Source organism: Lipotes vexillifer, unplaced genomic scaffold, assembly GCF_000442215.2.
Source record: "Lipotes vexillifer unplaced genomic scaffold, Lipotes_vexillifer_v1.1 scaffold2655, whole genome shotgun sequence".
Classification (NCBI taxonomy): Eukaryota; Metazoa; Chordata; class Mammalia; order Artiodactyla; family Lipotidae; genus Lipotes; species Lipotes vexillifer.
Window position 1 is genome coordinate 254,405 of NW_006779430.1, and position 13,503 is coordinate 267,907.

Consider the following 13,503-nt stretch of genomic DNA (forward strand, 5'->3'; position numbering starts at 1 on the left):
TACACGACTAGTGGGTTCAGGGGCTGAATGGCGCGAGGTAAGAGGATGAGCGAGTTTCCAGCCTTCTGCGACCGCCAGAGATGCCGCGAGAAGGGACGGAGCACGAGACCCGGGGGAGGCCAACCAGGGGCTCAGAGGGGGCATGACCTGGACGTGTACGTTCGGGGGTCAGCACCGGGCTGATGTGCCCTCAGCTCTCAGCGTGCGACCCTGGACGGGTTAGGCCATAGAGCCGTGGACTTCTGCCCCGACCACGGTCGAGCGACAGGGACTGGATTTACCCTCCACCCGAACACCTGAACACCAGAAAAGATATGAATCCCTGGTTCCCAAGGCTTTGGAAGTCACGCAGTGAAGACAGGGGCCGTGGAGGGATGAGGAAATGGGGCCATCGCGGCCCCCAGCTTCTAGGTTAGTTGGAATATTAGACAGTCATGTAAAGCTCTGAGCAAGCCCTCAGGAAATGCTGGCATCATTCTTTCTGCAGCCACAGGAGGTGAAGATTCGGCCTCAAGAAAGGGCGGATGGAGCAGAGGGCTGACCCGCGACGCCGTCTTCAGACCCACACGACCTGGGGGAGGGACCTGCACAGCTGGGTGTGGAGGGCTGGGGGAGCACAGCGAACAGGACGGCGTGAGGGAATTGGACACCTAAGTTTAGCCTGTTTCTGTAAAACGATGGGTGCATTTACATGGGGAAATTTACATACAAGTGATAATGCTTTTACTTAGGGAGTTGGGACTTGAGTTAGTAATTTGAAAAATCTGTATGTCCAAATTTTCCATCGTTTTACTATCAGCAGTGGTTTTCCACTACACTTCAAAGTAAGATACACAGAATGACTGAGTTCAATTACCTGAGGTCTGTTTCAAGATCAAGCTGTGGCTGAGATGACCCCATGTTTACTGGATTCTACACAAGCCGCCTTTGTGGGGGGCCAGGAGGGCACAGGAGAGGACCGTGAGGGGACCCTGATGATCCGCTACTCTGCTGACCAGACCCGGCACTGCTGGCCACAGTGGGGCCGAAGGGCCTTAGCCGGGCGGCAGGGCCCATGCGACTGGCTTGGATGGAGCCAGACCCGTAACCCTGCTCTTGTCAAAGGGCCTCCTGTCCAAATAAGCTCTCGTGAAACAGCCAACCAGCCAAAGGCACCACACGGGAAACCCCATGACCCGGTTGGGGGCTGCTGAGTCCCACTGTGCCTGGAAGGTGGCCCGCCAGGGGTCTCTGCACCCTGCTGCCTGCCGGCCACTCAGGCCGTAGTTCAACAGGAGGCGACACGTGCAGAGGAGGCTGGTGCCTGCCTCCAGGGCAGAGGGAGAGGCTGGCCATGGCTGTGGGCCTCCAGACCCCCACCCATCACCTCCGCGCGACAGGTGTTGGGGGTGGCAGGCCTGTGGCGCTCCCCCAGCGCTGCGGCAACAAGGCTGCCCTACAGGAGCCACGGGGAGCAGCCTCGCCAGGAGCCTGACTCTCAGCTGAAACCTGACACACGAAGGCCATAAAGCAAGGAAGTGGAATTTCACGGCCAGACCCTCCATTAGAGCTGGATTGGGGGCATGAGAGGCCACACCTGTGACAACCCTTTTTCCCAAGGTCAAGGTCGAGATGGAGACCATCTAAAACTCCGCCCACTGAGCCCGGGGCTCTGACTTTTACCCGCGCAGCGCGGAGCCCAGATGAAGGCCCTTTGAGACGTTGTGCCCGGTGGTGGGAGCCCTGGCTGTGACTCCCCGGTGGGGCAGGGCCCCAGCCATCCTCCTCCAGGTCCCGTCTTCATCTCTGTTCCTGTCGATGGAAGGTGGAGGGGTGTCCCCCGCCGGCAGCTGAGCTGTGAACAGCCGACGACACAGACCCAGCAGAGCAGGACGCGGCTGCTGAGATGGCGGTCCCTCCAGGAGCCCGGGAGGCAGCTGTGTGCTGACCCTCAGGGGTATCGTGGCACGGGGGGGGGGGGCCTCCTCTCAGGATTAAGGGCTCGCAAGCACCAGGCGTCGCAGGGGGCTCCAAGTTGTAGCAGTCCAGCCCTGGGAGGACAGCGCTGACCACCACGGCCACACCCTAACGCACGGCTCCTAGGACACACGGGGTGGGACGGGAAGTCTGTCTGAGGTCATTCGGTGCAGCGCCAGGTTGTCTCGTGCCCCACACCCTCTGGCTGCAACGTGGAACAGGCTTCCCGCCAGGACTGGGGCCTGTTTCCTCCCGGCTGAGGGCCCCGAGGCTGATTCCGATCTGATTTTTAACGGCTTACTTTTAAATGGCTCTGGGCCTTAAGGGATTAGTGTAGGCTTGGCAGGAGAGAGGGAATCGGGCAGGGAGGAAGGAAGGGAGGTGAGGGCTCCAGCTGCGTTTGGACAGAAATAACTGGGACCACAGCCTGGGGACAGACCCTTCCTGCACCCTGGCGACACCCCGCCCCTCCCCCCGGGCCTGGCACAGCCCCGTGCGCGCGGGGCCCCGTGGTGGGAAGGTGGTCCACCGTGATGAGGTGGAATTCCTTTCAGCTGACTCGCAATGGACGCATGCTGGGGCTCAGCCCAGGAGTAGAGCACAGCCCAACCCGGGGGAGCCACCAACAGTGTGAGGATGCCAGTGGCTCAGTCCTTGGGGCCACTGAGCCCATGGAGTGGGCAACTCCAGTGATCCCTTAGGCCTCGTTCAGCAACAGCCCACAGGCATTGGACAGGTGTCTATGCTGAGCGCCCCCGGACCCTGATTCTATACCGTCAGGTTGTCACCAGATGCCAGAGGCTCCACTGCTACAGTAGCTGCGAACCAGGCCTTTTATTTCCCACTGGGATTAAAAAAAGGGAAAAGGGTCTGCGGGTTGGCAAGCTGCACCCCCGCTAAAAGGGGGCTCCAAGTCGCCTTCCGTGACACAGACCAAGACCCTAGGAAGAAACACCTCACTTTAACTTTTAACATGTGTCCAGAAAGCACTGTCATCACCCTAAAAAGGAGCCGTGAAACGGGCACGTTTTATTCAGCACACGCTACCACTCCATAACACAGGGTGAAAATCAGGCTCTTAGGAACGTGCTTCCCAAAGAAAACTCAGAGTAAAACATTTACGGCCTGATTCTTTGCTTGGTTCCAAAAAGAACACCAAACAGCCTGCAGGGCCAGGGGTTTGGGCTGGGAGGACGGTGGGCGGGGCCTGGGCTGGCAGCCCGAGGTCGGAGGCCAAGGAACCTGGAGGAGACGGTCTGTCCTGGAGAGGGAGCCGGTCGGTGGCTCTGTGCCGGCAGAACGTCCCCGGTTCTCTCCATCAGCCCCAGAAAGGTGGCTGGCCACCTGAGGCAGAGGCAACCAGGAGGCCAAGCTCACCTCAGGTGCCCGACCGGCCCACAAACTACTGACTCGGCCCTGAGCTTCTGAGTCCAGGTCTGCTCGGCGGTCGACAGACTCCTCCGAGGTCACATCTGGCCGTGCTGTCCCTGCTTTTGTAAATAAGGTTTTCTTGGCACCCAGCTGCACTTGCCCACACGGCAGCTGCAACAGAGACCACGCGGCAGCAGTCCAGCATGCTGAGACGTTGGCCGGCCCGCCTGAGGTGTCGTCTGCAGTGAGAGGACAAGCCTCCAGCCTCTGCCCTCGTCCCACGGGGCTAGCAGCGGGGACCAAACGGCCACAGCTGTGCCAAACGCGGGACAGGCCTCCCCGGGTCATTATGAAGGGGAGCTATGGGAGAACAGCACCCACAGACCTGCTCAGTTCAGGGGTGAGAATCTCAAAGCGCTAGCGTGTTGGGGGCTGGGGGGGGCGGTTACAGGCTACTTCTCACCCACGGGGCGTCGCGAGGCTCGACTCTCAACCGACAGGTGGAGCCTTTTTCCACCAAGAAGAGTCACAGGCGGGGGCTTCCCTGGTGGCACAGTGGTTGGGAGTCCGCCTGCCGATGCAGTGGACGCACGGGTTCGTGCCCCGGTCCGGGAAGATCCCACATGCCGCGGAGCGGCTGGGCCCCCGAGCCCTGGCCGCTGAGCCTGCGCGTCCGGAGCCTGTGCTCTGCAACGGGAGCGGCCACAGCAGGGAGACCCACATGCTGCGGAGCGGCTGGGCCCGTGAGCCATGGCCGCTGAGCCTGCGCGTCCGGAGCCTGTGCTCCGCAACGGGAGAGGCCACAGCAGTGAGAGGCCCGCGTACCGCAAAACAACAACAACAAAAAGTCACAGGCGGTCTCCTCGCTCTGCCTCCCCACACACAAGTCCGCCTGCTCGCTGGTCTTTGTTCACAGGAAGGTGCCAGGAGCTAGTGTAGACCACCCCCCACTTCCACGTGTGTCCACAGACGAAGGCATCGTCCCTGGCTTTGCACAAAATGCATGACTTTCACATTCCATTGACCTGTCTCCTGCCTTCAAACAGAAGGTGCCTCCTATGGAGGGGTGGGACTCAAGAGCCCGCAGCCCCATTCAGCGTGTCTGTCGTCCATTCATGTGTCCGCGAGCTCCCGTGTGGAGGGCCCCTGCGGGCACTGAGGGTCCGAGCACGGCTTCCGTCTCGGCCGAGCTCCCGGGCCGCCGGCCAGTGGTGGCCATGGCCGGGCCACAGCTGCAGGGCCTGGGTGTGCAGCCGCGCCCGTACCGTGGTCCACATGGTGGGCCTGGGAGGGGCAGGGCCGGGCGAGAGGAGCGGGGAGGCGGGGAGGGTCCTGAGCGTCCTCATCCACAAGCCATGAGCCTCTGCAGCGGGGCCTGAAGGAGACATGGGGCCCCACAGGAGGCCTCGCCTGCTTCCAGCGCAGGCCCACCTCCTAGCAGCCGCAGCCTCTCCCTGTGCCGTTCCACGCACTCCCTGCCCCGAGCGGTGTCCTTGTCGCCTGGTGGGCCGGCTGGTCCCAGGGGCTGGGGTCCAACAAGAGCCCTCCTGCATCTGCCCGGGCTGCTCCTTTAGCCAAGAGCTCGCCAAATGAGAGGGAGGACGGAGGGGCCCGCCCCTCAGCCGCCGGCGATGGCCCGGTGCCCAGCGGTCCCTGCCCTTAACATCGCAGCTGAAGAGACACGGTCGGCAGCTGATGTGGTGGACGAGAAGCCCGGGCCGGGCGGCCAATGTTATCCCTGCAGCCAGCGAGTCGGGACAGCACTGCCCATGTCTGCAGGGAAAGTTCTTCTTGTGCAACGTCCTCAAGGATGAGACGGTTTAGTTGTCTCGTGCTCACTTGGTACTTTTTTTAAAATTTTGCTCCGGACAAGCACAGAATTACCTTTGTAACTTTCTGAAAATGCTCAACACAAGCCCAGGCTCCCCACGGGCAGTGCGCGCAGGAGCCTGGAGGTGGGCTGACAGCGGGCAGCTCGGCGCGTCGGTGCCCGCACTCCCCGCTTAGAGCCTGTCCCGGGCTGACACAAGAGGAGGTGGCGAGAGGGGCTGCATGCCACCCCACACACAGGCAGATGCGTTGAAAGACGCCCGGAAGCTTCCAGGAGGGCTCTTCCAATTCACTCCTCAGACGCTAGAGAAATGCTCCCTTTTGATGTTCTCGCTGCTGAATTTCAAACACTCCCCTTCTCACTGATTTTAAAGCACATCTTTCTGATCTCAAGGGCTTCTGTTGGCTCATTTGAAGCTGGCCTGTAAGCCGTGGTCTCTCTGAAGCTGAGAAACACCGAGTCTGGTGAGAGCCTGCCGTTGGCTGGACGAGGCCAGAGCCTGCTGGGTGCAGGTCCCACCCACAGCCGTCCATGGACGGCGGGCACAGAGACACCGGTTTCGGCTTCCGTGGGTCACCTCTGCTCTCCGAGGTTGCCAGCCTCTGCGTTGAGCAGTTAAAGCTTACAGACAACACGGAGCCTCCAGGGAAATGGTGCCGTGGGCTGTTCCCAAACACCTGGGCTCCCCCTGGGTGCCCTGGACCCCACTCTACCTCCATCCCCACTGAGCAGAGCCAGGCTGGAGGACTTGCTTTGGCCGCTGAACATCTCCACGTGGGAGCCTGTAGGGGCCAGTGCACTGGCGGCCACATCCCACCTCTGCCACGGCGGTGGGTACACTACCGCCCAAGGCTGGGCCATCGTCCCTGCACAAGGCCGGGTGCTCAGAATTTTAGCGTCCCTGGGTCACGTGGTCTCTTCACAACCACCAGCCCCGCTGTTGTGGCCTGAGAACAGCTGGGCAGACGACATGCAAGTCAGCATGTGTGGCTCTGCCCCAGCAAGGCTTCTATCCACTGAACAGGTGGCAGGCAGGCTCGGCCCGCGCAGCTGCAGGTGTCAGGGTGAGGGCGCAGTGCCCCCCGCCTGTGGCGGACACGCGATGTACGCGAGAAGCAGGCCTGGAGGATTGGGGCTGCCTGTTCCGGGGCATAACCGGCCACGCTGCGCAGCCCAGGAGCTCCTTGCACCCCCTGGGGCTTCCCAGGCAGCGGGGGAGGGGGCGACCTGGGTCACCTGATGACAGGTCGCTCTGAGCTGTGGGTAATCACCTCCTTTGACCCCAGACCTCAGCAAGCAGACATCTGGACCCTGAGTGGTGGAGCTGGCCTAGACAGCCTCTTTCCCCGTCCCTCCAGCTAACCCTCCCTCCCCAGCAGCAAGGTGGCTGCGGTGCTCCGCTGCTCATGAGGACCTCAGCCGAGCCTGGACTTCTCTGCACGGCAGGGAGGAATGATTCATCAGGGTCGAGTGGGAGCACGGCGGGCATCGGAGGCCCAGACCGACCTCGCTCCCCTGGGAGCCCCGCTGCCTGTGGTGGACACGCGGCGTGCGGGAGCGAGCTGGCCGCCTCACAGCTGCGCCCTCTCGACAGCCGGCGGTGTGGGCCCTGAGCCCGTGGGAGCCATCACGGGGAGGCGTCAAGTGGCATCCCTGGAGCCACGGTGTTTCATGCTCAGACCATTCAGAATGCAGCGCGGCTGACTCGGGTCCCACGGCCACCCGAGCAGAGACGGCCGGGTGGGGGTCAGGAGACAGGACACGGCACACGGGGTGGACAACACCCCGTCCCTGCCCAGGACCTCCGAATCCAGGGGTCGGGGAGAGAAGGCCATGAATACAAGCAACAAAGGCAACACAGTCCACTACGGATGCGGGGGGTGGGGGTGGGGGGGGGGGGCCTCATAAAAGTACCAGTTAACTATAAAGCTGTTTCCAAACTCCCTTCCCCTGAGTCCACTTGACTGGAGCCCTGGTGTGTAAATGGCAGTTGGAAAAGGGCGGGGGGGGGGGGGGGGGGGAAGCCCTGAGGGCCAGGGATTAGGTGGGCGGGTGCGAGAGGGCCGCGGGCCTTTCATGTGTGCGGTGGGCGCATGTCTCTGCTGCGAGGGGGAGGGGGAAGGGGCGGGGAAGGGCAGGAAAAGCCGCTGGGGGAGGGGGAGCCAGGCCAGCACGGGCGCACAGGGGCAGGGTCGCTGCGGACGGCGCAGGGGAGACCGGTGGAGATGCTGGAAAGACGGCAGGGTGGTGGCCGAAGTCTGAAGGGCTCCTCAGGCCACGCTAAGGTGCTCAGAACTCCTGGGAGGCAACGGGCACCTCCAGGACACCCAGGTGAAGGTCAGCGTTACCGCAGGGCCCGAGGGGCCACCAGAGGCAGGCAGCTGGAGTCTGAGGATGCAGACCCAGGAGGTGGCGCCGGAGGTGGGGGTAGAGGGGGCGGGGTTGGCCTCTGGGTCCCACCCATGACCACCGACCTAGGCTGGCACCTGCCGTTCGCAGCCCTGGTGGCTGGCCCTCAACTCACAGGCGCTCAGCACCACCCCTCCTGTCTCCCGACAGCTGAATTAAACGGGGCCACAGCCAGGTTGCAAACTGCTCCCCTTGACCTCTCACCCTTTCTGACGACGCTCACTAAAGTCCTGAGCCTGGTCACAACTTTCACTTCAAGTGTAACTGCGGGAAAATGGGTCCCAGGGCCCGGTCATCTCATTCCTGGCTCCGACACCTCGTCTCGCAGCAACAGCCTGGCTCCAGGGCTGCCTGGTCTGGCTGGCTGAGAGCAAGGTGCCCCCTTTGCTTCCCTGGTGGACGGAACCAGTGCCCTGTCCCACAGAGGAGGGCTTTGTACACACGTGGTCACTTCTGGTTCTGTCCACAGGGAGCACGTCAGCCAGTGTCACGAGATGCTGAAGACACAGCAGCGCTAACCCAGACTTTCTCCCGAGTCAGAGGGCTGGGACGGGACCTTGAGAGGCTGAGTCACGGGCACTTGAGAAGCACCTCACATCCCCCTCGGCTGTCTGAATGCTGGTTGGGACCAAGACACACCTCCCACCAGGGCGTCGGAGGCCCTTGGGGGGGAAACCCCAAAAGGCACTGTTGCCTGGCTTCCCTCACACCCACCCGGGGACCAGGGACGGGGAGCAAGTGGAGCCGAGAAGGAAGCCCCGGCCCCAGCAGCGTTACCTGGGTGGGGGCGCTGCGGGACAGGTGCGCCAGGTCCCCGATCCTGGCCGCGGCCCGTGGGTCGCTGGAGCTGATCAGCACGGGGGCGCTGATCTCCATGGAGCGCCTGTGGCTGGTGGCCTGTGTGGACCTGTGCGTCACGCTGAGCGCCGTGAAGGAGTGCCGCTTCTTGGCATTCTTCTTACTGTCCACACGCCGCTGGAAGGCGCTGACCGCCCCCGTGCTGCCTGAAGTGGGACCCGGGGCCGCGCTGGCCCCCGCACCGGGGTCAGAGGGCACGAAGGCGAGGCAGCCGGACGCTGAGGCCGGGCCCAGCCTGTCCATCTCCATCAGCTGCTTGGCGGCATCATTGAGCTAAGGAGAGAGGGGAGAGGCAGGCGTCAGTGGACAGGAGCCGCACCCCACGTCCAGGCTTCTGCTCGCGCCTCAAAGCCACCAGAGCGTTCAAGCTGCCAGACCCTTCCAACAGCACGTCCAGTACGAATGGTGCGGAGAAAACGCAGCAAAGGCCAGGGTGGCATCTGGACATTCTACTGAAAAGATGTGTTTCCAGGGGCTGCTCCCTTCTCCCCACTTTGGCCGAGCGGGGCTGCCTGGGAAACACCCAGAGGGGGTGCCTAGGGTGGGAGCAGCCCCCACGTGCTCCCCACCTCGTGCACCAGCAGGACGCAGCTTCCCCAGCACGCGGCCACCCTAGGCTGACCAGACTCCTGGTGGAGAGGCCTCAGGCTGCCGGCAGAGCCCTGCTTGCAAGGTTTGGGGAGGGGGCAGAACAAGGGCCCTCCTGGAACAAGACACACCTGTAGACCAGGTGGGGACAGTGGGGTCCAAGGGAAGCATGAGCAGGGACCAGGGCGTGAGCTCAGTGCTGGCGCTGGGTCACCGTCCCAGGTGCCAGTGTGAAAAAGGGTTTGAAGACTTTGCGGGGCGGGGGCGGTGCTGGAAGGACACACTGGATCCTGACGGGAGCAGGAGAGGAAGTGTGTGCGCCAAGGGAACCTTCAAGGGCACGAGGTCCCTGCAGGCAGGTGAAGGCCACATGGATCTGCAGGGTGCCTGATGCAGGCGCAGTGCCACGTCCTCCCATCAGCCTGGAGCCGTGGGCCAGGCCAGGAAGGGTCCCTCGGCCCTGCAGATCCTCCCTCGTATACCGACCGAGGTTTGCGGCTGGCAGCATCTCAATGACTTAAAACCAAACCAAAGCAGCAGCGCTGGATTTTTGCAGTGAGAGGGAGGGATGCTGTGTCCACAGGCCAAGCCGATCACAGGCGCTGCGTGTGCAGCCTCCTTCAGACGGCTCAGGCACAGCCTGTCAGCATTTCCACTACAAACTCCTGTCCTTCACGGGGGTTTGTAAAACTCACTCCAGGCCCCAAACCGTGTGATCTAAGTCCAGGCTTAGCCCTGAAACGCTGCCTCCAATCAGGCTCAGCTGCCTCACTCTGCTTTAAGGCTTTATTCGTTTGCCCCATCAGCAGTGCTGCTCGGAGAGCAAGCCGGTGCCCAACCCCCTCCCTCGCAGCCTTCGGGGGCCCTCTGACCCCCGAGGGCCGGCCTCCTCCACCCCGTGTTGTGCGCCCACCTGCAGGGCCAACGGAAGAGCAGAAGCAGGAAGCGCCAGGCGTGATGCCTTTGCTTATGGGCACCAGAACCCGGTCTAGACCTGCTTGCATGTGGCAGATTTCTGTATAGAAATAAGGGCACCGAAGACGCCCCTGGGCTCAGATGATCCCATTCGTCCCCAAAGCGGCAGCCCTGGAGTCCCTCACTCAGTCCCCGGGGACCCTGCTGCATCAGTATCAGAAACCACAATTTGAGAATCAGGAAACCCAAGCACGGACTGGCAGTGTGCACACGTCCAGACCTGGGCAGGCAGGTCACCAGACCACTGGTTCTGTCCAGAGGGCTCTAGACTGAACGGAACCTTTAAAACAGGAGTAAGACTGGAAAGCCAGGCACAGGGGAAGACGTCAGGGATAAGAGCAATCGGTGGGATGCGCCCAGCGGTTTTCAAGGAAAACAACAGGGAACAGGCGCGCATGCTGACCGCTCCGCCCTGACCCGGGGGGAGGACTGTGGTCCCCACACGTCCGCACAGGAGCAGCGGGCCGTGACCGCGCCCTGGGGAGCGATGTGTGCCCTCCCTTCCCGGTACTCAGGGGTTGGAGGACAGGGCTCAGACGTAGGGACAGCACATGTCTCTGAGGCCCGCCGCTCGTTCTGGTCAGATCCAGCTGCGCTTCAGTGGGCGCTGCCACCCGGGAGCCTTTCAAGATGCAGATCTGGCTCAGCAGGCCTGGGGTGGTGCCCATATCTCTGCATTTCCACAGGCCCCCAGAGACCCTGCCGCTCTCAGGAGAGCCGGCTTCAGAGTGGAAGTCCCCGCCCCGTGAAGCGTCCACGTGACCCTGGACGGCGGCTCTGCTGGCGCTTCCTTTAGTCCACTTCTCCCACCGGGGACTGAGGACAGCACAGGTCGTCACGCTGGCAGGCGGCTGTTATTCCTCAGAGCTTCACAAACTCAGCAGCTGGCGAGGAACGGTCTCCGCCTGCCTGAAGCTTCCGTGAGGAGACGCTGCAGGAGCCCCCCCTTCGCTGACAGGGGCAGGCAGGCGGCTGATGGGCATTTTGATCAGTGCTTCTTGGGTGTAAAACGCTCTGCTTTTCACCAACTAAACCGTCTGTGGGGTGGTGAGAATGGAACCCCAGCTCCCCTCCCCCCTCCCAAAGGCTGCATCTGGGGCACAGCGGGAGCCCCCGGCACCAAGGCTCTCGACAGCTGGCCGGGCTGGTAGAGCGCAGGTGGCCCGCTGATGATCACCGGCCAAGCACAGGGGACCAAGAGCCGCTGTCCCCCCAAAGGCTCGTGTGGCCCTTACACCAAGTGAGCAGGTCCCAGGCAGCAGGACCACGGCTCACGCCTCTCTTCTCCGTCTCGCCGGACACACCACGGCTCCCCTCACGCACGGCATGGGGGTGCTTATCCAGCCCTGCGGCATCTTCAGGGTAAAAACAACATATCCAGTGAGGTATACCTGTGCCTTTGGCAGTTGGAGGGGTTGGGTTCATTTTGGAGATTCAAATGTGTCTTTAAAAGTCAGACCTTTTTTTGGCACAAAATTAGGTCACGCGAATTCTCACAGTGGGATGCCAGCTACAGTTACCGAGGTTCGGGCGGGGAGGTTCTGTTCCCTTCCTTTTGTTACGAGTGTGTGCCGGTGACCTCGCGGGCCTGCTAGCAGCCCCAGCCTGTGTTTAGCGGGATGGTGAACGCGAGATGTCTGTTAACACCAGGTGCAAGGCTGTCCCCACCCACTGGAGGGTGTGTCCTACACCTGCTGTGGGACAGGCCCCCACACAGGAGGAGGTTCCCATCCTTCGAGTTAACATTTCACACAGTGCGCAGCAAGGCCGGGGGCCCTGAGGGTGTGGCGGAATCACAGGACGACCGCCCCTGGCTGCCGCCCCACCACCAGTGCGGCCAGCTGCCTCCCTGCCAAGCCCCCGCCGCCCCCCCCGTTCCCACTCAAGCCTGTTCTGTCCCCAGGTGCCTGAGGCGACGAACGAGCCTGCAGTTCTGCTGCCGAAGTGCACAGGCGAACTGAGGCCGCCCTCCGGTACCTGAGGTTAAACGAGAAACATCCATCCACCAAGGCCAACGCGGGCCAACACCGGAGCTGCACACAACTGCCTCGTCTTGCGGGAAAAGACTGATTAGAGGCAAGGATTTGGGGAGAGACGATGTCTAAAAACGGAAGCAGGGAGGGGCAGATGGCATTCACTTCAGCCCCCATCACCCGGGGCTGGACAAAGCCCACCTCTGCCGGCCGCCAGGTGCTCCCCATGAGGGGGGGACTGCCGTCCGCCAGCCCGCGGCCCAGCTGTCTTGCCAACGCGGCCCTGTTGCGAGGCGCCCCCTCCTCCTGGGCTCACGCCGCCTGCGGGAGGGCGGCCGCGCTCTTCACCCTGAGCCCCTCCGCAGGGTGCGTCTGAAAGCCGAGGGCCCTGGACTGGAAGTTCCAAGGTTCCTGAAGGACCTGTGGTAATTCCCCCTGAAGGTGAACTTAAAGGAAAAAAGGCTGTTTTCCAGCAAAAGAGGGGGACACAGGGCACCACCTCCTGTGCACACTCTAGGGAACCGAGGGGGGTGAGGTCCCCAGGGGCGCGTGGCTGGGGGCTGCCTGGGCGCTTGCAGGGCACTTCTGACCAAGGTGACCAGTCCCACAGGGCCCTTTTGCCTTCAGGAGGCCACGGAAGTCCTTACTGAGGAAGGAGGGGCCTGCTGACACCGGGGAGGGGACAGGAGGCGGGAGCCCTGGGTGTCCAAGGAGGAACAGCAGGCAGAGGGGCTGGAGAGACACGTGGTTGGGAACGGGGGCCGGGGGTCAGCGGGGCCAGGGCCCGGCTCTCCTCTGTGTGGGTGGAGGGCTTGGAGGACTCCAGCGGGAGGACCCCCTGACTTCTGTCCATTTTCCAAACATGTCATTGGAAAAGTCTCACAATTTAATGAAGAAAGCAACAGAAATACTGATGCAGCACCATCCCAAATTTGTTCACAATATATGTAAATTTACACACAGAAAAGAATAAAGCAAACAACAGCACGCTCACGTTTCTATTCATTCTCCTCGTACACGTGTATTTTACTCACATTTACTGGTAGGATTATAGGTGACTTTGACTTTCTTCTTCACACTTTTCTGAATTTCCCTGTATTGAACAACAGCCAGGTGTATCAGGAAGTCATTAAAAATAAAACGAGCAGATGAGGCTGGGACAGCATCCGATGTATGGTGAGACTTCCGGGGCCACGGCAGCACCATGTTTTTTTCCACTCCGTACAAAGCCTGAGGCGCCGTAAAAGACCTTGCTGCTCCCCAGGTTAGACGCAGTGGCTTTGGGAGCCGAGGTTTCACGGCGGATCTGGCAAGGGTTTCCTCCCCGTCGGTGGCTTGGTTAGGAGCCCGGCTGGGGGGTCTCTACGGGGAGCACAGGGCTCATCCCTGGCACCACACTCCCACGGGGGCCACAAGGGTGTCTGAGAGCTCAGAGGTGGACAAGAACCTACCAGCCAAAGCGGGAGGAAGGCTGAGAGAGGTGGGCCCAGGCAGGGCCGGCAACCCCGTCCACCCCCACCCCCACCGCCACCACCCCCCCCC

The 13,503-nt window shown here is 62.1% G+C and overlaps 1 protein-coding gene across 1 annotated transcript in view; it reads right to left on the bottom strand.

Moving 5' to 3' along the window:
* The window catches only part of LOC103074582 (SH3 domain-containing RING finger protein 3-like), a 118,637-nt gene that overhangs the window by 70,576 nt on the left and 34,558 nt on the right, over positions 1-13,503 (bottom strand). Inside the window, exon 4 of the mRNA XM_007452604.1 lies at positions 8,345-8,698. Coding sequence (XP_007452666.1) covers positions 8,345-8,698 — 354 coding nt within the window. The remainder of the gene's footprint in view (positions 1-8,344; positions 8,699-13,503) is intronic.